The sequence below is a fragment of the Eumetopias jubatus genome, unplaced genomic scaffold (genome assembly GCF_037043125.1).
Source record: "Eumetopias jubatus isolate StellerSeaLion01/CBP00866 unplaced genomic scaffold, mEumJub1_p1.0 scaffold_6, whole genome shotgun sequence".
Lineage (NCBI taxonomy): Eukaryota > Metazoa > Chordata > Mammalia > Carnivora > Otariidae > Eumetopias > Eumetopias jubatus.
Window position 1 is genome coordinate 40872694 of NW_028274812.1, and position 12857 is coordinate 40885550.

A 12857-nucleotide genomic window follows, 5' to 3' on the forward strand; every position below is an offset into this window, starting at 1 on the left:
TGTCGGTCCGGGCTAAGCAAGCTGCTCGGGTTTGATCTCAGGAGCTTTTGTTCCCTGCAAGCTGTCGGTACAGCCTTGGAGGACCAGGGCAAAAATGGTGGCCTCCCAATCTCCACCCGGAGGAGCTGAGAACTTGGGGCCCCGCTCCTCAGTGCGCCCACAGAGAAAAGCAGTCACTCCCTTGTCCCTGGTCTCCGGCCGCTCTCCGCGCTCACCCGGCCTGTGACCAAGCATTGCTATCTCTGGCACCCGACCCCATGTTGAGTCTCCAAACCCAGCAGATCCCTGCGGTGCACTTCCGCGCTGCTCCTCCCGGGGGAGGAAGGGGAGTCTCCCCAGCTCTGCCGCTTGTTGGGTCCCTGCTGGAGGAGCAGTGGCCCGACTGGGCCGCGGATCACAGTTTACGGCAACCCGAAGCTGAGAGCCCGCGCCTCTGCTCCGTCTCTGCATCCGGCTTCCCCGCTCCAATACCTGGGAGCTCTGGCGCACTCAGGCACCCCTGGTCTTTCTGTGACCCCAAGGGTCCTGAGACCACACTGTCCTGGGAGGATTCCACCCCCTGCTTAGCCACTGCAGCGACGTCCCTCGCGGAGCCGACTTCTAAAAGTTCCGATTTTGTGCTCCGCGGCTCTATCACTTGCCAGAAGCGCCGGCGGAGGCCCCCTCCCCCGCCATCTATCCTCCGGAATATCGCCTTGGATTCACTTCTCCGCACGTCCTACCTTCCAGTAAGTGGTCGCTTCTCTGTTCAGAGAGTTGTTGCTACTCTCCTCTTCGATCTGCTGTTGAGTTCGTAGCTGTTCAGAATGGTTTGATCCCTATTCAGCTGAATTCCTGAGACCAGACGAAATCTAGGTCTCCTACTCCTCCGCCATCTTGCTCCGCCCCCTCTTCTGCCTGCTTTTTAAAGATTTTTCTGCTTACGGTTGTTTTTAAGCAGTTTGTGATATGAGTGGATGTGGTTTCCATCATGTTTATTTTGCTAGAATTTCATTGAGCTTCTTGAATCTGGGAATTTATAATCTTGATTAAATATGGGAACATTTTGACAACTATTTCCTCAGTAGGACTCTTCTGGTCATCTCCCCTTTTGAGAGCTCCAATTTCATTTATGTTAGGCTGCTTGAAATTGTCTACACTGATCTGTTCATTTTTGTCCTAGCATTTTTGTCTCATTTCTTTTGCTGTGTTTTTGGGCTCATTAATCTTTTTTGCAGTGTCTTAGTATTTTTTGGCTTAGTTACTTTATTTTTCATTTCTACAGGTTTGGTATGGATCTTTTATGTTATCTTCTGTGGCTCTCCTTACATGCTGATGGTTTTTTTTTTAATCTCCTTGAGAGTATGAAATATATTTAAAATAATAATTTTATGCCATTATCTATAATTAAGTCATCTGTGTTATTGGGTTGATTTTGATTGATTTTTCTCATTAAAGGTTGTATTTTTTACTCTCTTGCATAGCTATCAGATTCTTATTAGATGTCAGACATTGTAAATTTTACCTTGATGGATGTATTTTAAAAAGATATTCTTGGGCAAAGGTGAGTTATTTGAAGAAAATTTGACCTTTTTGATGTTTCCTTTATGCTTTGTTAAGTGAGGCTGGAGCAGCCTTTAATCTTATGGCTGATTTTTTTTTTCTAAGCAATAGCCTATAACTCACTGCCTCCTGGATTACAAGGTTTTTCCACTATGGCTGGTGGCAATACCAACTCTTCCCCCTCCTTGGGGATTTTATTCAAATGCTTGCAGTGATCAGTGCTTTGCTGAAGATTCAAGTTGAAGCCTCTGCAGATTTCCGGAGCTCACTTTGTAGCTTTCTTCTCTGCAGGATTCTGCCTTGTAAACTTTAGCTGCCTTTACTTCTCTGTGATCAACTCTGTTCCAGCTCCCAACTATCTCCTTAATTCAGGTGGACTGCTGGCCTTTGCTTAGATCCCCTCCCTATACTGGAAGCTCTCCCCAGACAGAAGGATGGGTCAGTCATGGAGCTCACATTGTTTTCTCTCTCAGAAATTACTGTCCTGCCTTGCCTATTGTTAATTGTCTGAAAAACCATTGTTTTGCTTAAATTTTTCCATTGATTAAGGCAGTAGGATACATCTGATCACTATTAACTGCATCTTGACCTAAGTTTATAATAATTATCTCAAGCTTTTTTCTGTTAGTAATTTTATTTTCAGCCATGTCTGTTTTGTTACTTAATAATTAATTATTCTTTAAGTTTGACTTTCTTTTTTAATTATCTTATTTTATTCTTTTCTCATTTCATTTTTTAACTTTTTCAATTGCTTTATGTTTTGTTTCAGACTGGATTCTTCAAACGTCTCTCTCTCACCCTTTTTTTCCTCTTACCCCTGAGGGTTGTGCTTATTTATTTATTTATTTTTGCTAGAGTATGTTTGCATAGTTGCCATGTTTTTTTTTTCTTTTTTGAGCTTACTATAAACAGCTTTGTTCCTGCACTATATTGGTTGCTGTAGTGTGTATGACTGCTACCATACTCCCTTCCCTTGGTTTCTGAGACTTTTCCCCCAGACCTATCGCTATAAGGCTGGAATACCCTAGTCTGTCCAGCTTTCTGAAGTCTGACAGTATGAGGAAGCTTAGCCTAGGTTATGGTGAGTCCTTGTGAGAACCTTAATGCTTAACCTTTCTGAACTATTGGCAAATTGCTTTATCAACGTTCGTCTCTCCTGGTGAGGGAATTACCCTGTTCCCCTGGTGTAGTTTTCTGTGGAGTTCCACTGGAGAAAGTTAGCTGGCCTGAGTTTTCACTTTGTTCACTACTACCATCTCAGAAGAGGAAAAGATAAGGATGCCAGTTCCCTTCTTTTTGTCTTCTGGGGTGTTTGAGAATTCTCAGAATTTTGTGAATTCACCAGTATTGTATTTGGGGGCTAAAAGACAGGAGCCAGAGCTTGTTATTTTCCCAGGGTTTTTTGTTTGTTTGTTTTTCTCAACTCTTTGCTGCTGGTGATTTTTTTTTTTTTTTACTTTGTTATTTTAACTGATTTAGAGGTCAAGCACTTTTATGTTTGACTTTGGTCCGTCTTTACACAGAAAGTACTAAGTTTTATTTGTGGATAATTATGTGTGAACCAAATACATTTTGTTCCCCTTGGTAATTACTTTAACTTCAGTCCTGGGTTTGTTTGTTTGAGTGGATGAAACAAATTTTCACTGTATCATTTTAAACTATACTGATTTTTAATACTCTTTTTCCCAGATACCATGTTTATGTGGCAGTGCCCCATGTTTGCTGTGTCGATGCTGTCCTAGTGGAAACAACTCTACTGTAACTAGATTGATCTATGCACTTTTCCTGCTTGTTGGAGTGTGTGTAGCTTGTGTGATGTTGATACCGGGGATGGAAGAACAACTGAATAAGGTTAGTTTTGTTTTGTTTTTTTTTAATTGATCAACTGAACCTGTAATGAGTATGCTTAAAACTGATTGTTGGGTTTTGGAAATCGTAATGTACAAAGTAAGATAACATGTAATTCCAGTTTTAGTAATCCTTAATCTTTTAGGAAAGAAAGACAATATAAGACTTACATAAGCTTTTAACTTCTCTGATGGTGGTACAGATAATGTGCTGTGGTAATGAGAAATAAGTAATTCTAACCAGTTAAATGTCAGAACTCAGTAGGTCTCATGGAAGAAGCAACATTCTAAGAATGAGTAGAACTTTTGTATGCAGAGATTGAAAAATAGGAAGCAAAATGAGGATAAAGAGCTTGTTGAACAGAATATGTATGCTTTAGGAAGACTGATCTGATCATTAGAAGTCAAGCAGTTAAATGTGGAGGCTCTTTTAATTGTATAATCAAGAACTGTATAGGGGGCCTGCAATAGCTTTTCAGAATATAGAATTAACTGAATCTGGATTTAAATATTGGCAGTGATAGAATCATACGTAATACCCAGGTTCTGATTTTAGACAACTAGCATGAAACTGTTACTGTTAACTGGGGAGGGGAGGTGTTTTATTTTTTAAAAAAAAATTTTCAGGGAGTCAGGTTGTAAAAGGAGATGAGGAAAATATGATTCATTTAGTTTATAAAACATTGACTTAGGGATACTGCACTACATACATGTGTGAGAAAGTGTGTTTGTGTATCTAACAAGAAGTAGAAAACACAGTATGTAACAAAAAAGAAATCCTAGCTAGAGGTGTTTTGGGAATGGAGATGAAAGTTGAAACCATGGCAGCATATGCTGAAGAAGACCATTCAAAGTATGAAGACATAACTTTGACAAAAGCCGTTATTGAAAGGGGTTGCTAGAGAAAAGGGAACCTCAGAAGGAACAATGAAAAAGGGTGAAACAAGTGAATGCCCTATTGTGCAGACCTTAGAAAGAAAGTATTTGACATCATTACTGTCTTGAAAAAGCGATTTCTTTAGAGTGCTGGAATCAGAAGTAGGAGGAGAATCAAACAGCCGTGAGGAAATGTATCCAGTAGGTATAAACTGCTGATTTGAGTATTTTTGTAACAAAGATGGTAGTCTCAGAGGGCAGCTGAGTTAAGGAAAAGATTTTTTAGGATGAGATTTAATCATTTATATTTTGAGAGGGGTTAAAGATACGGGCTTTAATCTGTATAAGGGCGAGAGGGAGAAGGTGATCAAGAAAAGGTATGGAAGTTGGCTTTCCACCAAGACAAGACAAATGACAACAGAAAATTTGAGTTTGAGAAAGAATATGGCAGTTGACCTCCATTTTAAAGCACAGTATCTGCTTGATGTTGCCTATGGGGTAAGGAAAATGAGATGATTATGATTGTGAAAGTAACTAGCATTGCACATGGTAGATGTGGATGACCAGTTAATGTTACTCAAGTCCTTGGGTATAAGCAAAAGACATATTTATATGGTTTTGTCATGGATCTGGTTGACCATGGTTATAATTAGTTTAGTTGGTGGATATTAATTCTCAACACCAAATATTTCTGCTTCTCTGCTTTCTGAAGGTCACCAATGATTTGCATTTCCTAGAGTGCTTGTGAGATGTGGGGCCATGTCTCTAGTACTTACTGATCAGTGAGTTGTGAGTTGAAGAAATACACATCAGCCTCTACTTACTGGTACAAGATTTCCTTTTTTATCTGTCACAACACATACATCATTTGAAATGGTGGCTTCCCCAACGGCCTGGACTCCTGAAATGACTATCAGAACCAGTTATGTACATGTACAAGAGGAAGAACTATGCCTTTGTTGTTTTAAGCCACTGATATTTGGGGGTTGTTATTGAACTAGCTTAACCTCACTAAACTAGGTGGTTGAATTAACTTAATGATGGAAATTCTCCATGTGTGTCCTGCTTTCATACAAGGGAGTGGGATAATTAAGGATGCCTAGTTGAGTACATGTTGCAAGTGATTATGGGTAAGTACATACTGCCATAGGGCTTAAACTGGGTTGGAAAGGTGAGATTTAAGTGAGACCAAGAAAGGGTTACAGACCATGTAGGAACTAGCAAAAGGAAGTAGTGCCTCCCCATTAGCTTAAATACAATTGTAAGTTCTTGGTTTTAAAGGCACAAATTAATAGTCCTATTTTGACATATCTGTTTGCTTTAACATTTTCTAGAGGAAATAATTCATCCTCATATGTAGGAGTAGTGTATGTAGTTCTGAGGACTACTCCCATTTATTTCACTAAAGGTTCTTTGTTTTGTTTTTTTTTTTGTATTCTGATTCCATTGTGACTTTCTGTAATGGCCATCAGTCTTTTTCAGATTTCTAAGTTAAAAATAAAATCAGTGCCAGCTATTTGTTAATCCAAATCCATTCATTATCAGAAATAACACTTGTAGGGATGCCTGGGTGGCTCAGTTGGTTAAGCATCTGCCTTCGGCTCAGGTCATGATCCCAGGGTCCTGGGATAGAGTTCCGAATCAGGCTCCTTGCTCAGCGGGGAGCCTGCTTCTCCCTCTGCCTCTTCCCTCTGCTCATTCTCTCTGTCTCTGACATACATAAAATCTTTAAAAAAAATAACACTTGTAGAATTCAGAACTCAAAATGTATTTAGGTCACATTAGCTCTGAGAAGCCATCATTGTTCTCTTCAGTATTTAGAAGCTGACTTACTATATAATTTCTTAATCTTTTATTGATTGTATTTCTCTCTTATACAAGTAATTCAGCATATCACAAGAGAATGCACCTTTTAGGAAATTTAGAATAAGTCTGCAAGTCAGAATAAACATCCAGTTTTGGTTCAGCATTTGTAGTTTTTCATGGGCTCGAATAAAGTAAAAAGAGAGTTAAATGTCTATCTGATGAAAATGTTCCAGACTTAACTTGCTTACATATTCAACATAAACTGTAAAGCAAATTTCTGTTTTCTAAACCTTAAACTATTTGATTACCTAGAACTTTCATTTTTACTTGAAAAAATTCTACATCATAAACTCTTTGTTTTTCTAGATTCCTGGATTTTGTGAAAATGAAAAAGGCATCGTTCCTTGTAATATTTTGGTTGGCTATAAAGCTGTGTACCGTCTGTGCTTTGGCTTGGCTATGTTCTATCTTCTCCTCTCTCTGCTAATGATCAAAGTGAAGAGCAGCAGTGATCCAAGAGCTGCAGTGCATAATGGGTACGTCTTTGAATGATACAAAAGTCTGGGTAGCGTTTTCTCAGTTATTTTGAGTCTGTCTAAAGAAACTTTAAGATAGTCATGGAGTTTGCAGGTTTATTTTGTTATTCATGAATGACCAGGTAAAAATATCTTCTTGTCTCTACTGAGAATATCAGATTTTACCAATATAAATATTAAATAGTAGTCTTGGATTACTTATTGGTATAATCTCTGATGCATGATGTTTTATACTTCATCATAAAAAGAGAATCAACTGGGGCACCTGGGTGCCGCAGTCAGTTGAGCATCTGACTCTTGGTTTTGGCTCAGGTCATGATCTCAGGGTGAGATTTATCCCCACCTCGGGCTCCACACTCAGCGTGGAGGGAGTCTGCTTGAGATTCCCTCTCCCTCTCCCTCTATCCATCCTGCTTGTGCATTCTCTCTAAATTAATTAATTAAAACAAAAGAGGGTCTGCCATATCTGTTACTAATAACGAGGAACTCATTCCTCCTCCTCTTAGCTCTTGGTAGATCAGTCTTACTACATGACACTGAACTTGGTTACTTAGACCTACAGTGCAACCAAAATGAAAAACTTTAATCCTCAGCAGGGTGATTGATTGTCTAAATGGTTGTACTAGACAATCTAGAAAGAAACTTCAGGGTCCCTCTTTTATTAATATCCCTTAATGTAGAGCATCACTTCTGGTACTTAATTTGAATGTTTTGAATTTTATCTGTTCTTTTCTCCCCATAATGAACTAAAAAAATTTTTTGAGTATCTGCTGTTGCTTATTTTTTATTATGCTACCGAAGACAGGAAGAATGAACAAGTGAAATACAAATATTAGTGAAAAATGTGCTGTGACAGGTTGATTTATTTTGTCCTTGTAGTCATTGGTATTTGTTTATTTGTACTTTTACAAATATATTTATTAAATGTATTTTTAAACACTTCTCAAAATGCATCACAGAATGGCTGTGATAACTATTCCCTGTGATAACACTAGTCAAAGTAGCATGCATGTAGCACTCTTGGAACCATCTTCGTTACATGTGTTTTCTTTTTAATTGAGATAAAATTAACAAAAGATTGTAGATTTAGCATATACAAAGTGTTAATTTCATACATTTGTATATTGCACTGTGATTGCCATTGTAGGGTTAGCCAACACCTCAGTCATGTCACATAGTTATTATTTCTTTTTTGTGATGAGAATAGTTGGCAACTTTGAAGTCTGTAGTAACAGTTTTGCTGCTTATAATCACTCCGCTGTGCATTAGATCTCCAGGACTTACTTACTGGTTGCAAGTTTGTTCCGCTTAATGACATCTCCCAGTTCTGCTCCCCCCACGTACCCCATACTCTGGTAACCATTTTATTCTCAATTTTTACAAGCTTGGCTTTTTTAGATTCCACATATGAGTGATACCATACGGTATTTGTTTTTCTTCGGCTTATCTCAGCGCAATGCCTTTGCAGTTCATATATGTCCTTGCAAATGGCAGGGTTTGCTTCTTTCTCATGGCTGTATAACATTCCATTGTGTATCTATACCACAGTTTCTTCATTCATTGACACACACTTAGGTTGTTTTCGTATCTTGCGTATTGTGAATAATGCTGCAGTAAACATGGGAGAGCAGGCATCTTTCTGGTATCCTGTTTCCATTTCCTTTGGATATAAAACTAGAAGTGGAACTGCTAGATCATATGATAGTTTCTATTTTTAATTTTTTGAGGAACCTTTATACTGTTTTTCATAGTGGCTGAACTAGTTTCCATTCCCACCAACAGTGCACAAGGGTTTCCTTTTCACACATTCTTGTCAACCCTTTTTACTTCTTATTAATGATAGCCATTTCATTTTAACAGGTGTGAGATGATACCCCATAATGGCTTTGATTTACATTTCCCAGATGATTAGTGATATTGAGCACTTTTTCTTTTTTTTTTTTTTAAAGATTTTATTTATTTATTTGACAGAAAGAGGGAGAGCTGGAACACAAGCAGGGGGAGTGGGAGAGTCAGAGAAACAGGCTTCCCACCAAGGAGGGAGCCCGATGCGGGGCTCGATTGGGAGCCCCTGGGATCATGACCTGAGCCGAAGGCAGACGCTTAACGACTGAACCACCCAGGCACCCCGATATTGAGCACTTTTTCATATACCTGTTGGCCATTCGTATGTCTGCTTTGGAAAAATATCTAAGTTCCTCTGCCCATCTTTTAATTGGATTTTCTGTTTCTTCCTGATTTAGTCTTGATAGGTTGTATGTTTTTAAGAATTTATCCTTATCTTCCGGTTATCCAATTTGTTGACACATAATCCTTCAAGCAGTTTCTAATGAATGTATATATTTTCATAGTATCAGTTGTAATGTCTTCTCTTTTGTTTCTGATTTTGAGTATTCTTTTTTTTCTTAGTCTAGCCAAAGGTTTGTCAGTTTTATCTTTTTGAAATACCAGCTCTTAGTTTCATTGATCTATGTTTTTTCTGTTCTGAATCATGTTTCTTTCCACTCTGATATTTGTTACTTCCCTGCTTCTGCTAACTTTGGCCCTCTTTTTTCTGGTCTTTGAGGTATACAGTTAAGGTTATTAGAGATCTTTCTGTTTTCTTAATATATGCATTTATCACTATATACTTCCTCTAAGAACTGCTTTTGCAGCGTCCTGTATATTTTATTTATTACGTTGTGTTTGTATTTTAATTTGTTTAGAGATAATTTCTCTTTTGATTTCTTTGATCTCTTGGTTTTGCAGGAGTGGGTTGTTTAGTTGGCACATGCTTGGAAATTTTCCAGGTTTCCTTTTGTTGATTCTAGTTTCACTCTGTTGTAGTTGGAAAAAATACTTGGTATGATTTCAGTCTTAAATTTGAAAAGACTTTTTTGGGTCCTATCGTATGATATGTTCATCCTGGAGAGTGCACTTAAGAAGAATGTATATTCTGTTGCTGTTAGATGGAATGTTCTGTAAATGTGTTAGGTCCATTTGGCCTAACATATGGTTCAATTCCAGCATTTCCTAGTTGATTTTCTGTCTGGAGGATTTATCCATTGCTGAAAGTGTGGGGTATTGAAGTCTACTGTTTAACATCTGTTAGTATTTGCTTAATATACATAAGTGTTCCGATGTTGGGTTATATTTACGATTTATGTATTTACGATTGTTGTATCTTTGTGGAGAATTGAGTTGGCCCCTTTATCTTTATATAACAGCCTTGTCTCTTGTTACCTTTTTTTTTCTTTTAAGATTTTATTTATTTGTCAGACCACGAGCAGGCAGATCAGGCGGAGGGAGAAGCAGGCTTCCCACTGAGCAGGGAGCCCAATGCGGGGCTTGATCTCAGGAGCCAAAGGGAGCCGCTTAACCGACTGAGCCACCCAGGCATCCCATTGTTACCTTTTTCGTCTTGAATTTTTCTTTTGTTTGATATAGGTATGCTAACCCCACTTTCTTTTGCTTTCCAATTGCATGGAATATCCTTTACTATCCCTTCACTTTGAGCCTGTGAGTGTCCTTAAATCTGAAGTGAGTCTTGTATGCAGCATATAGTTTGGTCTTAGTTTTTTATCCATCTAGCCACACCATGCCTTTTGATTGGTAAATTTAGTATATACACATTTAGGGTAATTATTGATACGTAAGGCCTTATTAGTAATATTCTTATTCATTGCTTTCTGGTTGTTCTGTATTTCCATTGTTTCTTTTTCCACCATTTCTGCCTGCTTTTGTAAATTGGTGTTCTCTGGTTCTTTTGTTTCCCTTTATCTTTTGTGAATCTACTGTGTAGGTTTTTACTTTGTGGTTACTGTGAGGCTTACATAAAACATCTTTTAGATAAAACAGTCCATTTAAGCCGATAGCAACTTAACTCCAATTGTATATAAAAGCTCTTATCCATTTACTTCTTCCCTTTTGTACTTTTGATGTCATAATTTACCACTTTTTATATTATGTGTTAACCTAGTATAGTTTTTTAATACTTCTTACTAACCTTTATAGTTAAATATTAACATGTCATCCTATTATAGAATTCGTTTCCTAGATCTTACTGTATATTTATTTTTACCAGTCTGTTAAATACTTTCATATGTTTTCATGTCACTGATTAGCATCTTTTCATTTAAGCTTGAACTTTGACCATTTTTTGCAAGGTAGGTCTATTAGTGGTGAACTCAGCTTTTATCTGGGAAAGTCTTTATTTCTCTTTCATATCTGAAGGATGACTCTGGTAGATAGAGTATTCTTGGCTGGCAGTTTTTTTCTTTCACAACTTGGAATGTGTCAGTCCCCTCTCCTGCCCTGAAGAATTTCTGCTGAGAAATCCACTGATAGCTTAGTGGGAGATCATTTGTAGATTAAGATCCTCTTTTTCTCTGGCTGCTTTTAGGATTCTCTCTTTTTCTTCCATCTTTGACAGTTTGTGTTTTAGAGAAGGTCTTTTGCATGGAGATAATAGCATAATCTGTTTAGAGTTGTGAACACGGGTGTATACTTCCCAAGCTTGGGAAATTCTCCGTTATTTCTTTAAATAAACTTTGCCCCCTTCTTTCTCTCCTCTCCTCTGGAACGCTAATTATTCTAATGTTCAGATACCATAGATCAAATGGGCTTTCTTCACTCTTTTTCATTCTTTTTTCCTCTGTTCACTACTATCGAGTTATTTCAAAATTTGTGTTCTCTAGGTTGCTGATTCTGTCCTACATTTGATCTACCCTGCTGCCAAGTGCTCGTTTGCATTTTTCATTTCTTCCATCAAATTCTTCGGCTCCAGATGTTGGTTCATTTTTTATGGTTTCTGGCTTTGCTAAATTTCTTGTTTTGTTCATGTATTTTTTTTTCCCTCATTTTGTCTTTTTGTGTTTTCTGGTAGCTCATTGAGTTTCCTTAAAGCAACTGTTTTGATTCTTTATTCGCTAGATTGCAAGATTCCATGCCTTTGAGCTCAGTTGTTGGATTATCATCTTTTGGTGTTGGAATGTTTTCTTGTTTTCATGTTCCCTGTCGTTTTGTATTGTGGCTTGAGGTAGCAGCTATCTCAGGTCTCTACTGGTTGCCCTCATATGGGGTATACTCTTCTTGATCCTGTTATATGTATCTGGGGTTCTCTTTGACCTTGTATTTATACACTTGGCACACACTTCTTGCTCCCTTTTGTGGAAGAAATCTTAGGCTTTTATGACTTCTCTGGTTCTTAAAACTCACCTTGCTGGCTACTGGAAATCTTTTTGTTTCCAGGTGGCGGCAGTACAACTCAAGTTTGTGCTTTCTCCCTTATCTACAGATCATGGTGTGTTTTTCTCAGAGCACTGTCATTACTGAATTGGCTCTTTCTGCCACACTTGGGAGCACAAAGAACTGGTGGCCCAGTGGGAGGTGTGGGTTTAGTACTCCAGGTGTTTGGGGTCCCACATAGCCAGTGGAGATATCCTTGGCTGAGGATCTCCCAGAGACTTGTGAACATACTTCCTGCTTAAGTCCTGAATGTAGTTGGCAGAAACTGTTCCTTTAATGGTTTTTGACATTCTTATCTGCTGCTTTCCCCATCTCCTATCTCCCCTTAGGTCCTGCCTCAGTAATCTGGGTGCTTCTGGAGAGAAATGGGTTTCTCCAGAATTGTCCCACAGAGTTGGGGTAGCTGTCACTCCCAGCTCTCATTTTCCCCCATGGGAGAGGTTGCTGCCAGATTGTGTCCATACTGTATTGCCATGGTGTAGGGGCGATGCTGACAGAGTTCCTCTTCTCTCTGCTGCACTGAAACTCATCTCCCCACCCCACCCCCCGACACACACACACGCCATGCTGGAATCTTACCTCAGGAGGGCTAGACTTTTATAAAGTGTCTCTCATTCATGGATATTTGCCCCCATCGGCACTCTAGGTTTTCCCCAACTGGCAAAAGCTGGGAGGGGTTAGGGAAGTTTATTGGTTCTGCAGCCCATGCCAAAGTCTGTCTGCCTATTACCAAGCACACAGGTGCTGAAGACTTTTCCTGGGTCTCTTGGCAAATGTTTCTGGATCTCACATCTTCCACAGAGGCACTTCTGTTAATGGATGGAAGCCTAATTAGTTGTTAAAAACAGGAGAACCAAAAAATAGGGACTTTCGCCATCAAGATGCTGATGTCCTGAAAGCTGGGTTTTTTATCATCAGAGTTTTGGATGAAGTATTTATCATGTGTTTGTAAAACTATTCATTTGTACAGTGCACCTTATATTTTCACATATTATCCCATTCTTATTTTTAATTTCTTCTTATT

At 38.6% G+C, this 12857-nt stretch overlaps 1 protein-coding gene across 1 annotated transcript in view; it reads left to right on the forward strand.

The window, feature by feature from the left end:
- SERINC1 (serine incorporator 1) overlaps positions 1–12857 on the forward strand; it is a 42885-nt gene that overhangs the window by 21472 nt on the left and 8556 nt on the right. The window contains exons 2-3 of the mRNA XM_028117019.2: positions 3232–3393; positions 6438–6607. Coding sequence (XP_027972820.1) covers positions 3232–3393; positions 6438–6607 — 332 coding nt within the window. The remainder of the gene's footprint in view (positions 1–3231; positions 3394–6437; positions 6608–12857) is intronic.